This window comes from Gorilla gorilla, chromosome 1 (assembly GCF_029281585.2).
Source record: "Gorilla gorilla gorilla isolate KB3781 chromosome 1, NHGRI_mGorGor1-v2.1_pri, whole genome shotgun sequence".
Classification (NCBI taxonomy): domain Eukaryota; kingdom Metazoa; phylum Chordata; class Mammalia; order Primates; family Hominidae; genus Gorilla; species Gorilla gorilla.
This window is the reverse complement of record NC_073224.2, coordinates 147989968-148003249: the sequence shown is the minus strand read 5'-3', so window position 1 is coordinate 148003249 and position 13282 is coordinate 147989968. Positions and strand designations below refer to the sequence as shown.

The 13282-nt window shown below is 39.4% G+C and overlaps 1 protein-coding gene across 7 annotated transcripts in view; it reads left to right on the top strand.

Annotated features, from left to right (window-relative positions):
- Positions 1-13282, top strand: part of BRDT (bromodomain testis associated) — a 64950-nt gene that overhangs the window by 16730 nt on the left and 34938 nt on the right. For all 7 annotated transcript variants that reach the window (XM_019029524.3, XM_055352127.2, XM_019029586.3 and 4 more), the window contains 4 exons: positions 2012-2126; positions 10105-10277; positions 10883-11233; positions 12008-12136. In XM_019029524.3, coding sequence (XP_018885069.3) covers positions 2012-2126; positions 10105-10277; positions 10883-11233; positions 12008-12136 — 768 coding nt within the window. The remainder of the gene's footprint in view (positions 1-2011; positions 2127-10104; positions 10278-10882; positions 11234-12007; positions 12137-13282) is intronic.

Here is a 13282-nt window from a genome sequence, read left to right as displayed (position 1 = left end):
TGTGTATTTGGTTTTCTTCCATATAGTATTCCCATTTCCTACAGTACTGTATCCTGTTCTAGCTGTTCTAGGGCATCTAAATATTTTAAAGCTTATATCTCATTTAAATATGAGAATTCTAAGTATTTGTGATTTCGTTTATTCAAAATTACTGGTGAGTACACTGAATTGTAATAGAAAGTTTGATTTGGCTCCCAAGAAAACTACCAGTGCCAGCTTATATGTATAAAAGATTTAAAACTATTAGCCAATGCGAATGATTTTTTTTTCTGAGACAGGGACTCACTGTGTTGCCTAGGCTGGACTTGATCTCCTGGGCTCAAGTGATACTCCCACCTCAGCCTCCTAAGTAGCTGGGATTATAGGCACACACCACTGCATCCAGCTCCAATGTGAATTTTTAAAAAATCAGTACCATTGGCAACTTCATTTTAATTTAACTACAATTCCAAAGGGTCCTTTCAGATGTAATATTTTAAAATGAAGTTTAGTAATTTTCCTGAGCTACCTAACTTAGAAATAAATGTTCTCTTTATTTAAGAGAACTGTTGCTTTGTAAATTACTTACTTTTTTCTCAGTCATAAATTGAAGCAAGAGGAAGACTTGTAAGCGAATAGTTAAGATTGAAAAATTGAATATGTTGCCTGGGTGCGGTGGCTCATGCCTGTAATCCCAGCACTTTGGGAGGCCAAGGCGGGTGGATCACAAGGTCAGGAGTTCGAGATTAGCCTGGCCAAGATGGTGAAACCCTGTCTCTACTAAAACTACAGAAAGTAGCCAGAAGCGGTGGCAGGCACCTGTAATCCCAGGTACTCAGGAGGCTGAGGCGGGAGAATCGCTTGAACCCAGGTGACAGAGGTTGCAGTGAGCCGAGATTGCACCACTGTACTCCAGCCTGGGAGACAGAGTGAGACTTTGTCATTGAATATGTTGGTAGAGTTGGCTTAGAAAAAAATATTAAAAAATTGAGTCAGTGCTACAGTGTTATTTTATTAATTAGTTAATTAAACAGAATTACTTCCAGTCAAACCATGAGATACTTTGTATAGCCATGAGTAAGTTTTGCTTTAACCTATTTGTGAGTAGAAATTCTCTTTTTTTTTTTTTTTTTTAAGACGGAGTTTTCGCTCTTGTTGCCCAGGCTGGAGTGCAATGGTGCAATCTCAGCTCACCACAACCTCCACCTCCCGGTTCAAGCAATTCTCCTGCCTCGGCCTCCTGAGTAGCTGGGATTACAGGCATGCGCAACTGCACCTGGCTAATTTTTTTTTTTTTTTTTTTTAACGTAGTTTTGCTCTTGTTGCCCAGGCTGGAGTGCAATGGCACGATCTCAGCTCACCTCAACCTCTGCCTCCTGGGTTCAAGCAATTCTCCTGCCTCAGCCTCCTGAGTAGCTAGGATTACAGGCACGCACCACCACGCCTGGCTAATTTTGTATTTTTAGTAGAGATGGGGTTTCTCCACATTGGTCAGGCTGGTCTCAAACTCCCGACCTCAGGTGATCCGCCCGCTTCGGCCTCCCAAAGTTCTGGGATTACAGGCATGAGCCACCGCGCCCAGCCTAATTTTGTATTTTTAGTAGAGACAGGGTTTCTCCATGTTGGTCAGGCTGGTCTCGAACTCCCGACCTCAGGTGATCCACCCCTGCCAGCCTCCGAAAGTGCTGGGGTTACAGGCGTGAGCCACCATGCCTGGCGAAATTCTCAGTTTTAATACCTGTTTGATTTAGTAGGATTGCTTGGATTGTAATTCTTTAGTGTTCAGAAAGCCATTTGGGTCCTTTTTAGAAGCTGAAGGAGTAGGATGCTAGAATTTTAAATGTGAGCTGCTTTCAACCATAGAGAATAAGAAAATAAAATGTGAGCAGCTTCACTGTTTTCTAAATTTATAAGAGATGAATACCGTCTAGGAGTACTATGTTACTGCCTTCCATAAAGTGGGCTGAATTTAAAACATTTGGTACAGTGACCATACTGTATATCCTTATGGTATATTTAATATATTTTGTAGCCTGGAGATGACATTGTTCTTATGGCACAAGCTCTAGAGAAGCTGTTTATGCAGAAATTATCTCAGATGCCACAAGAAGAGCAAGTTGTGGGTGTTAAGGAAAGAATCAGGAAAGGTAAGGCAGGAGGTAAACACTTTATGGTTCTCTCTCTTTTTTTCCCCTATCTATCTCGTGTGTGTGTAAATCCCTCAAAGGAGACAGACATCCAGAAGTCCTACATCCTATTCTATTAATAAAAAATGTCCATTTGAAACAATCTGCCAAACCTTGATCACAAGGATGGGTATCATTCAAGAATAGTGAGGACTGCATTGATTATGGCCTCGGAGCCAGCTTTCTTGTAGCATAATGCCGTTCACATAGTAGGGATTCAGAAAATCATAGCTGTTACTGCTCTTTTCAGTGGATCTTGCATCTGTGCTTTACTGATAAGAATGCCCAAATTGCTAGTGCTCTCTGTATTAAAAAAAAATTTCCATAGCTGAGAATGAAATGTTAGTATTGGGTTGGAAGATTGTCTTTTTTTCCTAACTTTTTCTTCACTCACAGAAATCTTTAGAGGAAATCATCTTTACAACTAATAATCATATCATTTAAATATGGTGTTTCAAAAATCTTAAATCTGAAGTATTCAAATAGATTTATTGTAGAGGTTAACCAAGAGTGTAGTAAATGTTGGTTTATCTTTGGATCACTTAAGCAGTGTAATCTTTAAGTTCTTAGTCATTCCATGTTAGTTTCCTCATTTACAATATCAGGAAAATTATTTATTTATTTATTTATTTATTTATTTGAGACGGAGTCTTCACTCTGTCGCCCAGGCTGGAGTGCAGTGGTGCAATCTCGGCTCACTCCAAGCTCTGCCTCCCAGATTCAAGCCATTCTCCTGCCTCAGCCTCCAGAGTAGCTGGGACTACAGGCGCCCGCCACCACGCCCCGCTAATTTTTTGTATTTTTTTTAGTAGAGTCGGGGTTTCACCATGTTAGCCAGGATGGTCTCGATCTCCTGACGTCGTGATCTGCCTGCCTCGGCCTCCCAAAGTGCTGGGATTACAGGCGTGAACCACCGCGCCTGGCCCTAAAAATACTTATCTTTCATGATTGTAAATGTTTATAAAGTATATAGTTAAGTGCCTGAGATATAGGAGGCTTGTAATAGGTTCATGGCAGAGGTTGATTTTTTTTTTGAGGTTTTTATTGGTACTAATATATACTTTTTTATTGCTAATAGATCCTTAAGGTGGGTCATAACTTATAGTGCTTTAACCAAATCTATGAGATATTCACATATTCACTGATTATATTTAAGTCCTTATTCTTATTTTAGAAAAGGTTGATCTAATGTCTGACAATGTGAGACCTAAGCTTCTACAAGAAGATTTAAATAAGCCATTGTGAGGTAGATAATACATAGATTAGTATGGTATTTAAATTGTAAAACCAGCGTACTAATTGTTGCTGACTTAATTTATTACCCTTAGCAAGATAAAAATTATTTTTTCCATTTAATGTTGCTAGAAGGTAAAAATTATTGATCTTTTTATTGATCTTTTATCTGAGGGAAACATACTGTTAACAGTTACCTGAGCATCTGAAACAAGTAGCTGCAACTTAACTTTCAAGTGTTTAAGTTTTTTTGTTTTTGTGTGTGTGTTTTTTTTTTTTTTTTTTTTGAGACAGAGTTTCACTCTCGTTGCCCAGGCTGGAGTGCAATGGCATGATCTCTGCTCACTGCAACCTCTGCCTTCCAGGTTCAAGTGATTCTCCTGCCTCAGCCTCCTGAGTAGCTGGGATTACAGGTGCATGCCACCATGCCCAGCTAATTTTTGTATTTTTTAGTAGAGATGGGGTTTCACCATGTTGGCCAGGCTGGTCTCGAACTCCTGACCTTAGGTGATCCACCTGCCTTGGCCTCCCAAAGTGCTGTGATTACAGGCATGAGCCACTGCACCTGGCCTACATTTAAGTTTTGTTAGAAATAAAACTTGAAAAAAATTACAAGACAGTGCATTATGGAAAAAAATTAAGACAATGCATTATGACACGTGTCAGATGAAATTACATGTAACATATGCTGTGTTTGAAAAGAATGAGAGATTTTGTTTTATTTCGAGACAGGGTCTCATTCTGTTACCCTGGCTGGAGTGCAGTGGCACTCCACAATCAGTTCACTGCAGCCTCAAGCTCCTGGGCTTAAACGGTCCTCCCACTTTAGCCTCCCAAGTAGCCAATATTAAGGACATGTACCACCACACCCAGCTAATTTTTTTGTTTCTTACAGAGGTGGGGTCTCATTTTGTTGCCCAGGCTCATCTTGAACTCCTGGCTTCAAACGATCCTCATGCCTTGGCCTCCCAAAGTGCTAGGATTACAGGCGTGAGCCACCATGCATGGCCAAGAGTGAGAAATTGATACGTGATGTGTGCTAGTACATTTTGTATTGCTATAAAGAAATACCTGGCTGGGCGTTGTGGCTCATGGCTGTAATGCCAGCACATTGGGAAGCCAAAATGGGAGGATTACATGAGCCCAGGAATTCAAGACCAGCCTGAGCAGGATAGGACGACCCTTTATAGAAAAATTTGAAACTTTGACAGGTATAGGGGCATGCACTTGTAGTTCCAGCTCCTCAAGAGCCTGAGGTGGGAGGATTGCTTGAGCCCAGTGGGTTGAAGGTGCAGTGAGCCATGATCACACCACTGCAACAGAGCAACAGAGCGACAGAGCAAGACCCTTTCTCAAAAAAAAAAAAAAAAAAAAGAAAAGGAAAGAAATATGTGAGGCTGGGTAATTTACAAAGAAAAGAGGTTTATTTGGCTCATGGTTTTGCGGGCTGTATAAGTATGGCACCAGCATCTGCTTAGCTTCTGGGCCTCAGGAAGCTTTCAATCATGGTCAAAGGCAAAGAGGGAGCTGTTGTATCGCATGGTGAGGTGGGAGTAGGGGAGAGGTGCTCTTTTAAGCAACCAGCTCTTCTGTGAACTCATAGAGTGAGCACTCCTTTATTACGTCAAGGACAGCACCAAGAGATTCATGAGGGATCCACTCCTCATGACCCAAACACCTCCCACACCAGGCCCCACCACCAACATTGGAGGTCACATTTCAACATAAGATTTGAAGAGGACAAAACATCCAAACCATATCACGCTGGAAAAGTTGGGAGAGGCTTTAGAGGTGATACAAGTTATGTTTGACCTCAAAGGATAGGTAGGATTTGTCTTCAGAGTGAATGTCTAAGTTTAAAAGACTTCTGACAGAAGCATTCCACTACCAGAGTCATGTCTTTGTTAGTCACAGTGGTAGGAAAATTGTCATATGATGGTAGCTAGTTTAAAATAATGTGGTTACGTACCTGTTGATAATTTATGGCAAAGAAAACTCGGTATTAAACTGATAATGTTGATTGAGCAAATACTTGAGTGCTGATTATGTACCACAACACTGTTCTGTGCTCTTGAGATATTATCAGTGAATAAAACAAAAACTTTGCCATCTTGGAATTAATATTCTAGTAGGAAGTGAGAGACAAACATGACAGATTCAGTGGAGGCCTCATTGAGAAGTGAAGATTTGAAAGAAGAACATTCCAGCTAGAGGAATCAGCTAGAACAAAGGCCTATAACAGATCTTTTCCTCCTCCATCACTTTGAGCCAATGCCTTCATTTGTGAACGGATCTTGCCATCTCAACCATTTTATTCCTTTGGTTATCTCCCTTTTTTCTTGGATCATTAATCTCTCCTCCTCTATGGGGTTAGTCTCATTACCCTATAAACTTGCTCTAGTATCTCATCTTTAAAATACTCCTTTATCCATATCCTTCCAGCTATTGTTCCTTTTTTTTTCTTTCTTTCTTTCTTCCTGTATACTCATGTAGTCTCCTTAGCACAAGTTCTAGCTTTGATTCACCACCAAAAACCTTTTGTCAGTCAGGGTCACTTGTAGTCTTCATGCTGCAAAATTTAAGTAGTGTTTTTCTATTCTCATTTTATTTGACTTCTGTCAGTATTTGCCTTAGGAGACTACTGTGTCTTTCTTAAAATGCTTTTATTTCTTCGTGCACACAATAATCATGTGGACTTACTTCCCATTCTATAGTTCTCTTGACCTGGCTGGCTACTTCTTACCTTTATAGTGACATCTTAGTTGTCAGCTTTAGAGAGGGAGGCCTTCCTTGGCTACCCTCTCCATAATAGTTCTCTGCCTTAATTTAGTCAGTAACCTGTATATTTCCTTCCTAACACTTAGCATCACTTGTACTCAGTTTGATTACTTATTTTTTGTTTGTTTCTTACACTAGACAGTAAGCTACAAGAGCAGATACTATGTCTGTCTTGTTCATTTTTGTGCCCTAGCACCTAAAATGGTGTCCAACACACAATAGGCATGCAGTAAATATTTACTGTGTTTCTCTCATGTAACAAGTACTGCATTAGGCACAAGGGATTTAGGGGTGACCAAAACAAATTCCCCTTACCCTCACAGAGCTTTTTATTCTTGTGAGGGATAGAGACAAAATTAAATAATTCTAACTATTCCTCACTATGCATATCTAATTAGCTCCTGAGTTCAAAGAGCAACAGTTGGAATATCAAAGGGTGTGAGATTATCTGAATGTATTTGATTCCTAAGTTTTAGAGAGTGACAACTCAGACATTGAGGAATATCAGCCCTATCTTAAAATACATTCAAATTTACTTAGTTCCTGAGTTTGTTTTGCAAGAATTGAAGAGCCGGAAATAGCTATATGTTGTATATCAAATGTGACAATGGCATGGAAAAAATAAAGCAGAATAAGAGCTAGACAGTTGGTGAGTGGGGATAGGTAGAGCGAAAATGTTATTTTTTATGGGGTGGTTGAGAAGGTGACATATGAGTAAATGCCTGAAGGAAATGTTGGAATGAGGCATAAGGATATCTTCTTTTAGGCAAAACAAATAGTCTGCTTCTGCTTACCAAATTTGAGCAAGGCCAACAGGCTAGAGTGAGGTAAGGGCAGAGGGAAGTAATAAGAAGTGAAGTTTGAAGTGAGGTAGTGTGATGCCTCCAGCTTTGTTCTTTTGGCTTAGGATTGACTTGGCAATGCGGGCTCTTTTTTAGTTCCATATGAACTTTAAAGTAGTTTTTTCCAATTCTGTGAAGAAAGTCATTGGTAGCTTGATGGGGATGGCATTGAATCTATAAATTACCTTGGGCAGTATGGCCATTTTCACGATATTGATTCTTCCTATCCATGAGCATGGAATGTTCTTCCATTTGTTTGTGTCCTCTTTTATTTCGTTGAGCAGTGGTTTGTAGTTCTCCTTGAAGAGGTCCTTCACATCCCTTGTAAGTTGGATTCCTAGGTATTTTATTCTCTTTGAAGCAATTGTGAATGGGAGTTCACTCATGATTTGGCTCTCTGTTTGTCTGTTATTGGTGTATAAGAATGCTTGTGATTTTCGCACATTGATTTTGTATCCTGAGACTTTGCTGAAGTTGCTCATCAGCCTAAGGAGATTTTGGGCTGAGATGATGGGGTTTTCTAGATATACAATCATGTCTTCTGCAAACAGGGACAATTTGACTTCTTCTTTTCCTAATTGAATACCCTTTATTTCTTTCTCCTGCCTGATTGCCCTGGCCAGAACTTCCAACACTATGTTGAATAGGAGTGGTGAGAGAGGGCATCCCTGTCTTGTGCCAGTTTTCGAAGGGAAAAGTTTTCAAACTATACTACAAGGCTGCAGTAACCAAAACAGCATGGTACTGGTACCAAAACAGAGATACAGACCAATGGAACAGAACAGAGCCCTCAGAAATAATACCACACATCTACAACTATCTGATCTTTGACAAATCTGACAAAAACAAGAAATGGGGAAAGGATTCCCTATTTAATAAATGGTGCTGGGAAAACTGGCTAGCCATATGTAGAAAGCTGAAATGGATCCCTTCCTTACACCTTATACAAAAATTAATTCAAGATGGATTAAAGACTTTAAACGTTAGACCTAAAACCATAAAAACCCTAGAAGAAAACCTAGGCAATACCATTCAGGACATAGGCATAGGCAAGGACTTCATGTCTAAAACACCAAAAGCAATGGCAACAAAAGCCAAAATAGACAAATGGAATCTAATTCAACTAAAGAGCTTCTGCACAGCAATAGAAACTACCATCAGAGTGAACAGGCAACCTACGGAATGGGAGAAAATTTTTGTAATCTACTCATCTGACAAAGGGCTAATATCCAGAATCTACAAAGAACTCAAACAGATTTACAAGAAAAAAACAACCCCATCAAAAAGTGGGTGAAGGATATGAAGAGACACTTCTCAAAAGAAGACATTTATGCAGCCAACAGACACATGAAAAAATGCTCATCATCACTGGCCATCAGAGAAATGCAAATCAAAACCACAATGAGATATCATCTCACACCAGTTAGAATGGCGATCATTAAAATGTCAAAACAACAGGTGCTGGAGAGGATGTGGAGAAATAGGAACACTTTTACACTGTTGGTGGGACTGTAAACTAGTTCAACCATTGTGGAAGTCAGTGTGGTGATTCCTCAGGGATCTAGAACTAGAAATGCCATTTGACCCAGCCATCCCATTACTGGGTATATACCCAAGGAAATATAAATCATGCTGCTATAAAGACACATGCACACATATATTTATTGTGGCACTATTCACAATAGCAAAGACTTGGAACCAACCCAAATGTCCAACAATGATAGACTGGATTAAGAAAATGTGGCACATATACCATGGTATACTATGCAGCCATAAAAAATGATGAGTTCATGTCCTTTCTAGGGACATGGATGAAGCTGGAAACCATCATTCTGAGCAAACTATCGCAAGACAGAAATACAAACACCGCATGTTCTCACTCATAGGTGGGAATTGAACAATGAGAACAATTGGACACAGGAAGGGGAACATCACACACCGGGGCCTGTCGTGGGGTAGGGGGAGTGGGGAGGGATAGCATTAGGAGATATGCCTAATGTAAATGACGAGTTAATGGGTGTAGCACACCAACATGGCACATGTATACATATGTAACAAACCTGCACTTTGTGCACATGTACCCTAGAACTTAAAAGTATAATAAAAAAAATTAAAAAGAAAAAATGAGGTAGGAAGGAGGGAAGAAGTATGGAGAAGAGGACAAGCAGATCGTACACATGCTATGAGCACTTTGGTTTTTACTTAGCGAGATTACAAGCCGTCACTGATTTGAGTTTTGAAAGATCACTTTGGTAGCTGTTTTGAGGATAAGCTATAGAGGACCGAAGCAGAAGAAAGACCTGCCTGGATGTTATTGCAATAATTGAGTTGTGCACTGATGATGCCTTGGGCCAGAGTGAATGCCACTTGTGAGAAGTGTTTGGAGTCTAGATAGGAAGATAATGCTAACAGGGTTTGCTGGTGGGTTGGATATGGAGTTTGAGAGACAGTGGAGTCAAAGATGACTTCAAGGTTTTTGTTGTGAACAATTGGAAGAATAGAGTTGCCTTGATGGAAGGTTGAACTTTTGAAATAACAGATTTCAGAGTAATATGATCCAAATGTCTTACATCATAACATTCTGTGAGAACAGGGCAGAAGAATGTGACAATTGTTCCTTTGGCAGAATTTTCTGAAGAAGGTATTGATAAGAGAATCATATTCACATCTTTTGTTCTGTGATGGACTATGTTAACAATTATGAAGTCCTTGGATATTTATGCAGAGCATTCTGAAGACCTCACATAGTATTGTATGGTTGGTCTCCAGAGTATCTGAAATTTTTGCTCATGTTCATAGCTACCTGAAGCTAACCACACAGCTCGATTATTAGTCTTGGTTTAAGCCAGGCACCTTTTTGAATAAAACTGATAAACCTACCATTAATAACAAATGTTGAAGTCTCCATTATTATATCTAAATTGGTCTAAACTGTCTAATCCTGTGTGTGTAGATTTCAAAATGAAATAAGTATCCTATGCTTATATTGCTAAAAAGCTGAACTAAATGAAATAGAAAATAAGACAGAAAGTGGTATTTTGTACTTTATTCATTCATATATTTGATTCTGGCTCATACTTTTCCAGGCACTCAACAGAATATAGCTGTTTCTTCTGCTAAAGAAAAATCATCGCCCAGCGCAACAGAAAAAGTATTTAAGCAGCAAGAAATTCCTTCTGTATTTCCTAAGACATCTATTTCTCCCTTGAACATGGTACAGGGAGCTTCAGTCAACTCCAGTTCACAAACTGCGGCCCAAGTAAGTTTGTTGTAGTTTTTAAATCATTGCTTTTTAACACTGGATTTTTTTTTTTCGTTAATAGGAAAATTAGTCTTCAGCGTCTAGCAATTTTTCTTTTTTAATTCATTTAGCATCTAGAAATCTGAAATAATACTGTTTCCATCTCTCTATGCATTTTATGAATAGACACCTAAGAGGCTAGCCAAATTTTAGATATTTCTTAGGTAGAATTTGTACTGTTTGGGTATCTTGATAGTATTAATATCAGAAGTTGTTCACCTACATAGTTTTCTTTTAAAAATCATATATTCTTGCTGATTTTCAGGTGTTCAGAAACTTTTTTTGGTATATGACTTTGATTTTTTACTTTTCATTCATCTTAAGGTTTGCACAAGACATTCTTTGGTATGTGGGAAGATAGTATTAGAACTATTTAGTTTGCCTACAAAAGGAAATTAATCTTTAGTGATATTTAATACATGGATTGACAACAATATGTGTAAATTATCTATATAAAGACTTGGTGCCAATAATCTTTCCCTTTTTTTCTTTTAACTGATAAGGAACTATTGCTCTGAATATCATCTCAAATATATTTTTGTTGTTGAATTGTTCTGTTTTAGGTTACAAAGGGTGTGAAGAGGAAAGCAGATACAACAACTCCTGCAACTTCAGCAGTTAAAGCAAGTAGTGAATTTTCTCCAACATTCACAGAAAAATCAGTGACAATGCCACCTATAAAAGAAAATATGCCAAAGAATGTTTTGCCAGATTCTCAGCAACAATATAATGTTGTGAAGACTGTTAAAGTAACTGAACAATTAAGGCACTGTAGTGAGATTCTTAAAGAAATGCTTGCAAAGAAACATTTTTCATATGCATGGCCCTTTTATAATCCTGTTGACATTAATGCTTTGGGACTCCATAACTACTATGACATTGTCAAAAATCCAATGGATCTTGGAACTATTAAGGTAAATGTTGCCTTAAAAGGAAGAACTTCTTTTTCTTGATTATAAAAGTAATTCATCATTGCAAAGAAATCTTAAAATCTAGAAAAAGATGAAGGAAATTAAGATCATCCGAGTCACACTATCTGGAGTGAGTCTCTGGAAAATTTTAAAATATATCTTTTTGTTTTCTTCCACTTGAACATGTCCATGGTTCTAGGCCGGGCACAGTGGCTCATGCCTGTAATCTTAGCACTTTGGGAGGCCAAGGTGGGCGGATCACTTGAGGCCAGGAGTTTGATACCAGCCTGGCCATGGCGAAACCTCGTCTCTACTAAAAAAAAAAAAAAAAAAGCTGGGAATGGTGGTGCATGCCTATCGTCCCAGCTACTCCAGAGGCTGAGTCACAAGAATCACTTGAACCTGGGAGGAGGAGAGGTTGCAGTGAGCGGAGATCATCCACTGCACTCCAGGCTGGGTGACAGAGGGAAACTCTGTCTCAAAAAAAAGATTATATGAAAACACTCTGCTTCTCTGCTTTTGTGATTTTGTTCCAGTTCTCTTTACGTGGAATGTCCTCCTTCCTCATCTCTACTTGTCAAAATTCACTGGATTTTTTTTCAAAGTCTAAAAAATATGAAACAAATGTAGCAAAATTTTAACATTTGTCAAATCTGGATGGTGGACAACTGTTTTCTGTATATTTGAATTATTTTGTAATATGAACATTTAATGTAGGTGGTCAAATAATTATTGAATTGAACTGTTTGTGAATCCTGTAGTTTTTCTTTAATTTAGGAGAAAATGGATAACCAAGAATATAAGGATGCATACAAATTTGCGGCAGATGTTAGATTAATGTTCATGAATTGCTACAAGTACAATCCTCCAGATCACGAAGTTGTGACAATGGCAAGAATGCTTCAGGTGAGCTGTTACTTGTGCTCTGAAAGTGTTTTTCCTCTGAACATAGTTGAAACGTTTTTTAGAACCATAACTTAAGAGATAAAGAATAATAACTCCTACACCTCTAAGTATTAAATGGCAAAAACCACAATTACTTTTGCACCAACAGAACAGTTTATGAATTATACTTTTAAAACCGAGAGGGTTGTGTGTTTTGTTTCGTTTTGTTTTTTTGAGTTCTTGCATCCTTTAGTAGCGAATCTTTTTATGAAGCTGCCCTGCATACAAAGGAAACTGGGAAAATATTAGTGAAGAGGGGATGTAGATATATGATATATAGGGTTGACTAGAGCCCATGTCCCACTGAGGGGACAGTCTAAATGGCTGCAGGTAATAGTGTGATCTACCAAGTACAGGGCCCTTGAAAGAAGATCCCCTGTGCTGGCCGGGCGCGGTGGCTCAGGCGTGTAATCCCAGCACTTTGGGAGGCCGAGGCGGGTGGGTCACTAGGTTAGGAGATGGAGACCATCCTGGCTAACATGATGAAACCCCGTCTCTACTAAAAAATACAAGAAAATTAGCCAGGCATGGTGGCGCCTGTAGTCCCAGCTGCTTGCGGGGGCTGAGACAGGAGAATGGCGTGACCCCGGGAGGCAGAGCTTGCAGTGAGCCGAAATTGCGTCACTGCACTCCAGCCTGGGCGACAGAGCGAGACTACGTCTCAAAAAACAACAACAACAAAAAAACAAAACCCCTATATTACTTGAGAGGTCTATCTTGCCTGAAAAAAATGGAGAAAAGTTGGTAAGTTTGGCAGGCAGAGAAGCATGAGTTTTCTTTTTTTTTTTGAGATGGAGTTTCGTTCTTGTTGCCCAGGCTGGAGTGTAGTGGCGCAATCTTGGCTCACTGCAACCTCCGCCTCCCGGGTTCAAGCGATTCTCCTGCCTCAGCCACCGAAGTAGCTGGGATTACAGGCATGCGCCACCACACCTGACTAATTTTGTATTTTTAGCAGAGACGGGGTTTCTCCATGTTGGTCAGGCTGGTCTTGATCTCCCCCATCTCAGGTGATCCACCCGCCTCGGCCTCCCTAAGTGCTAAGATTACAGGCATGATCCATGGCGCCTGGCCAGCATGAGTCTTAATACGTTTCTTCTGATATATCTT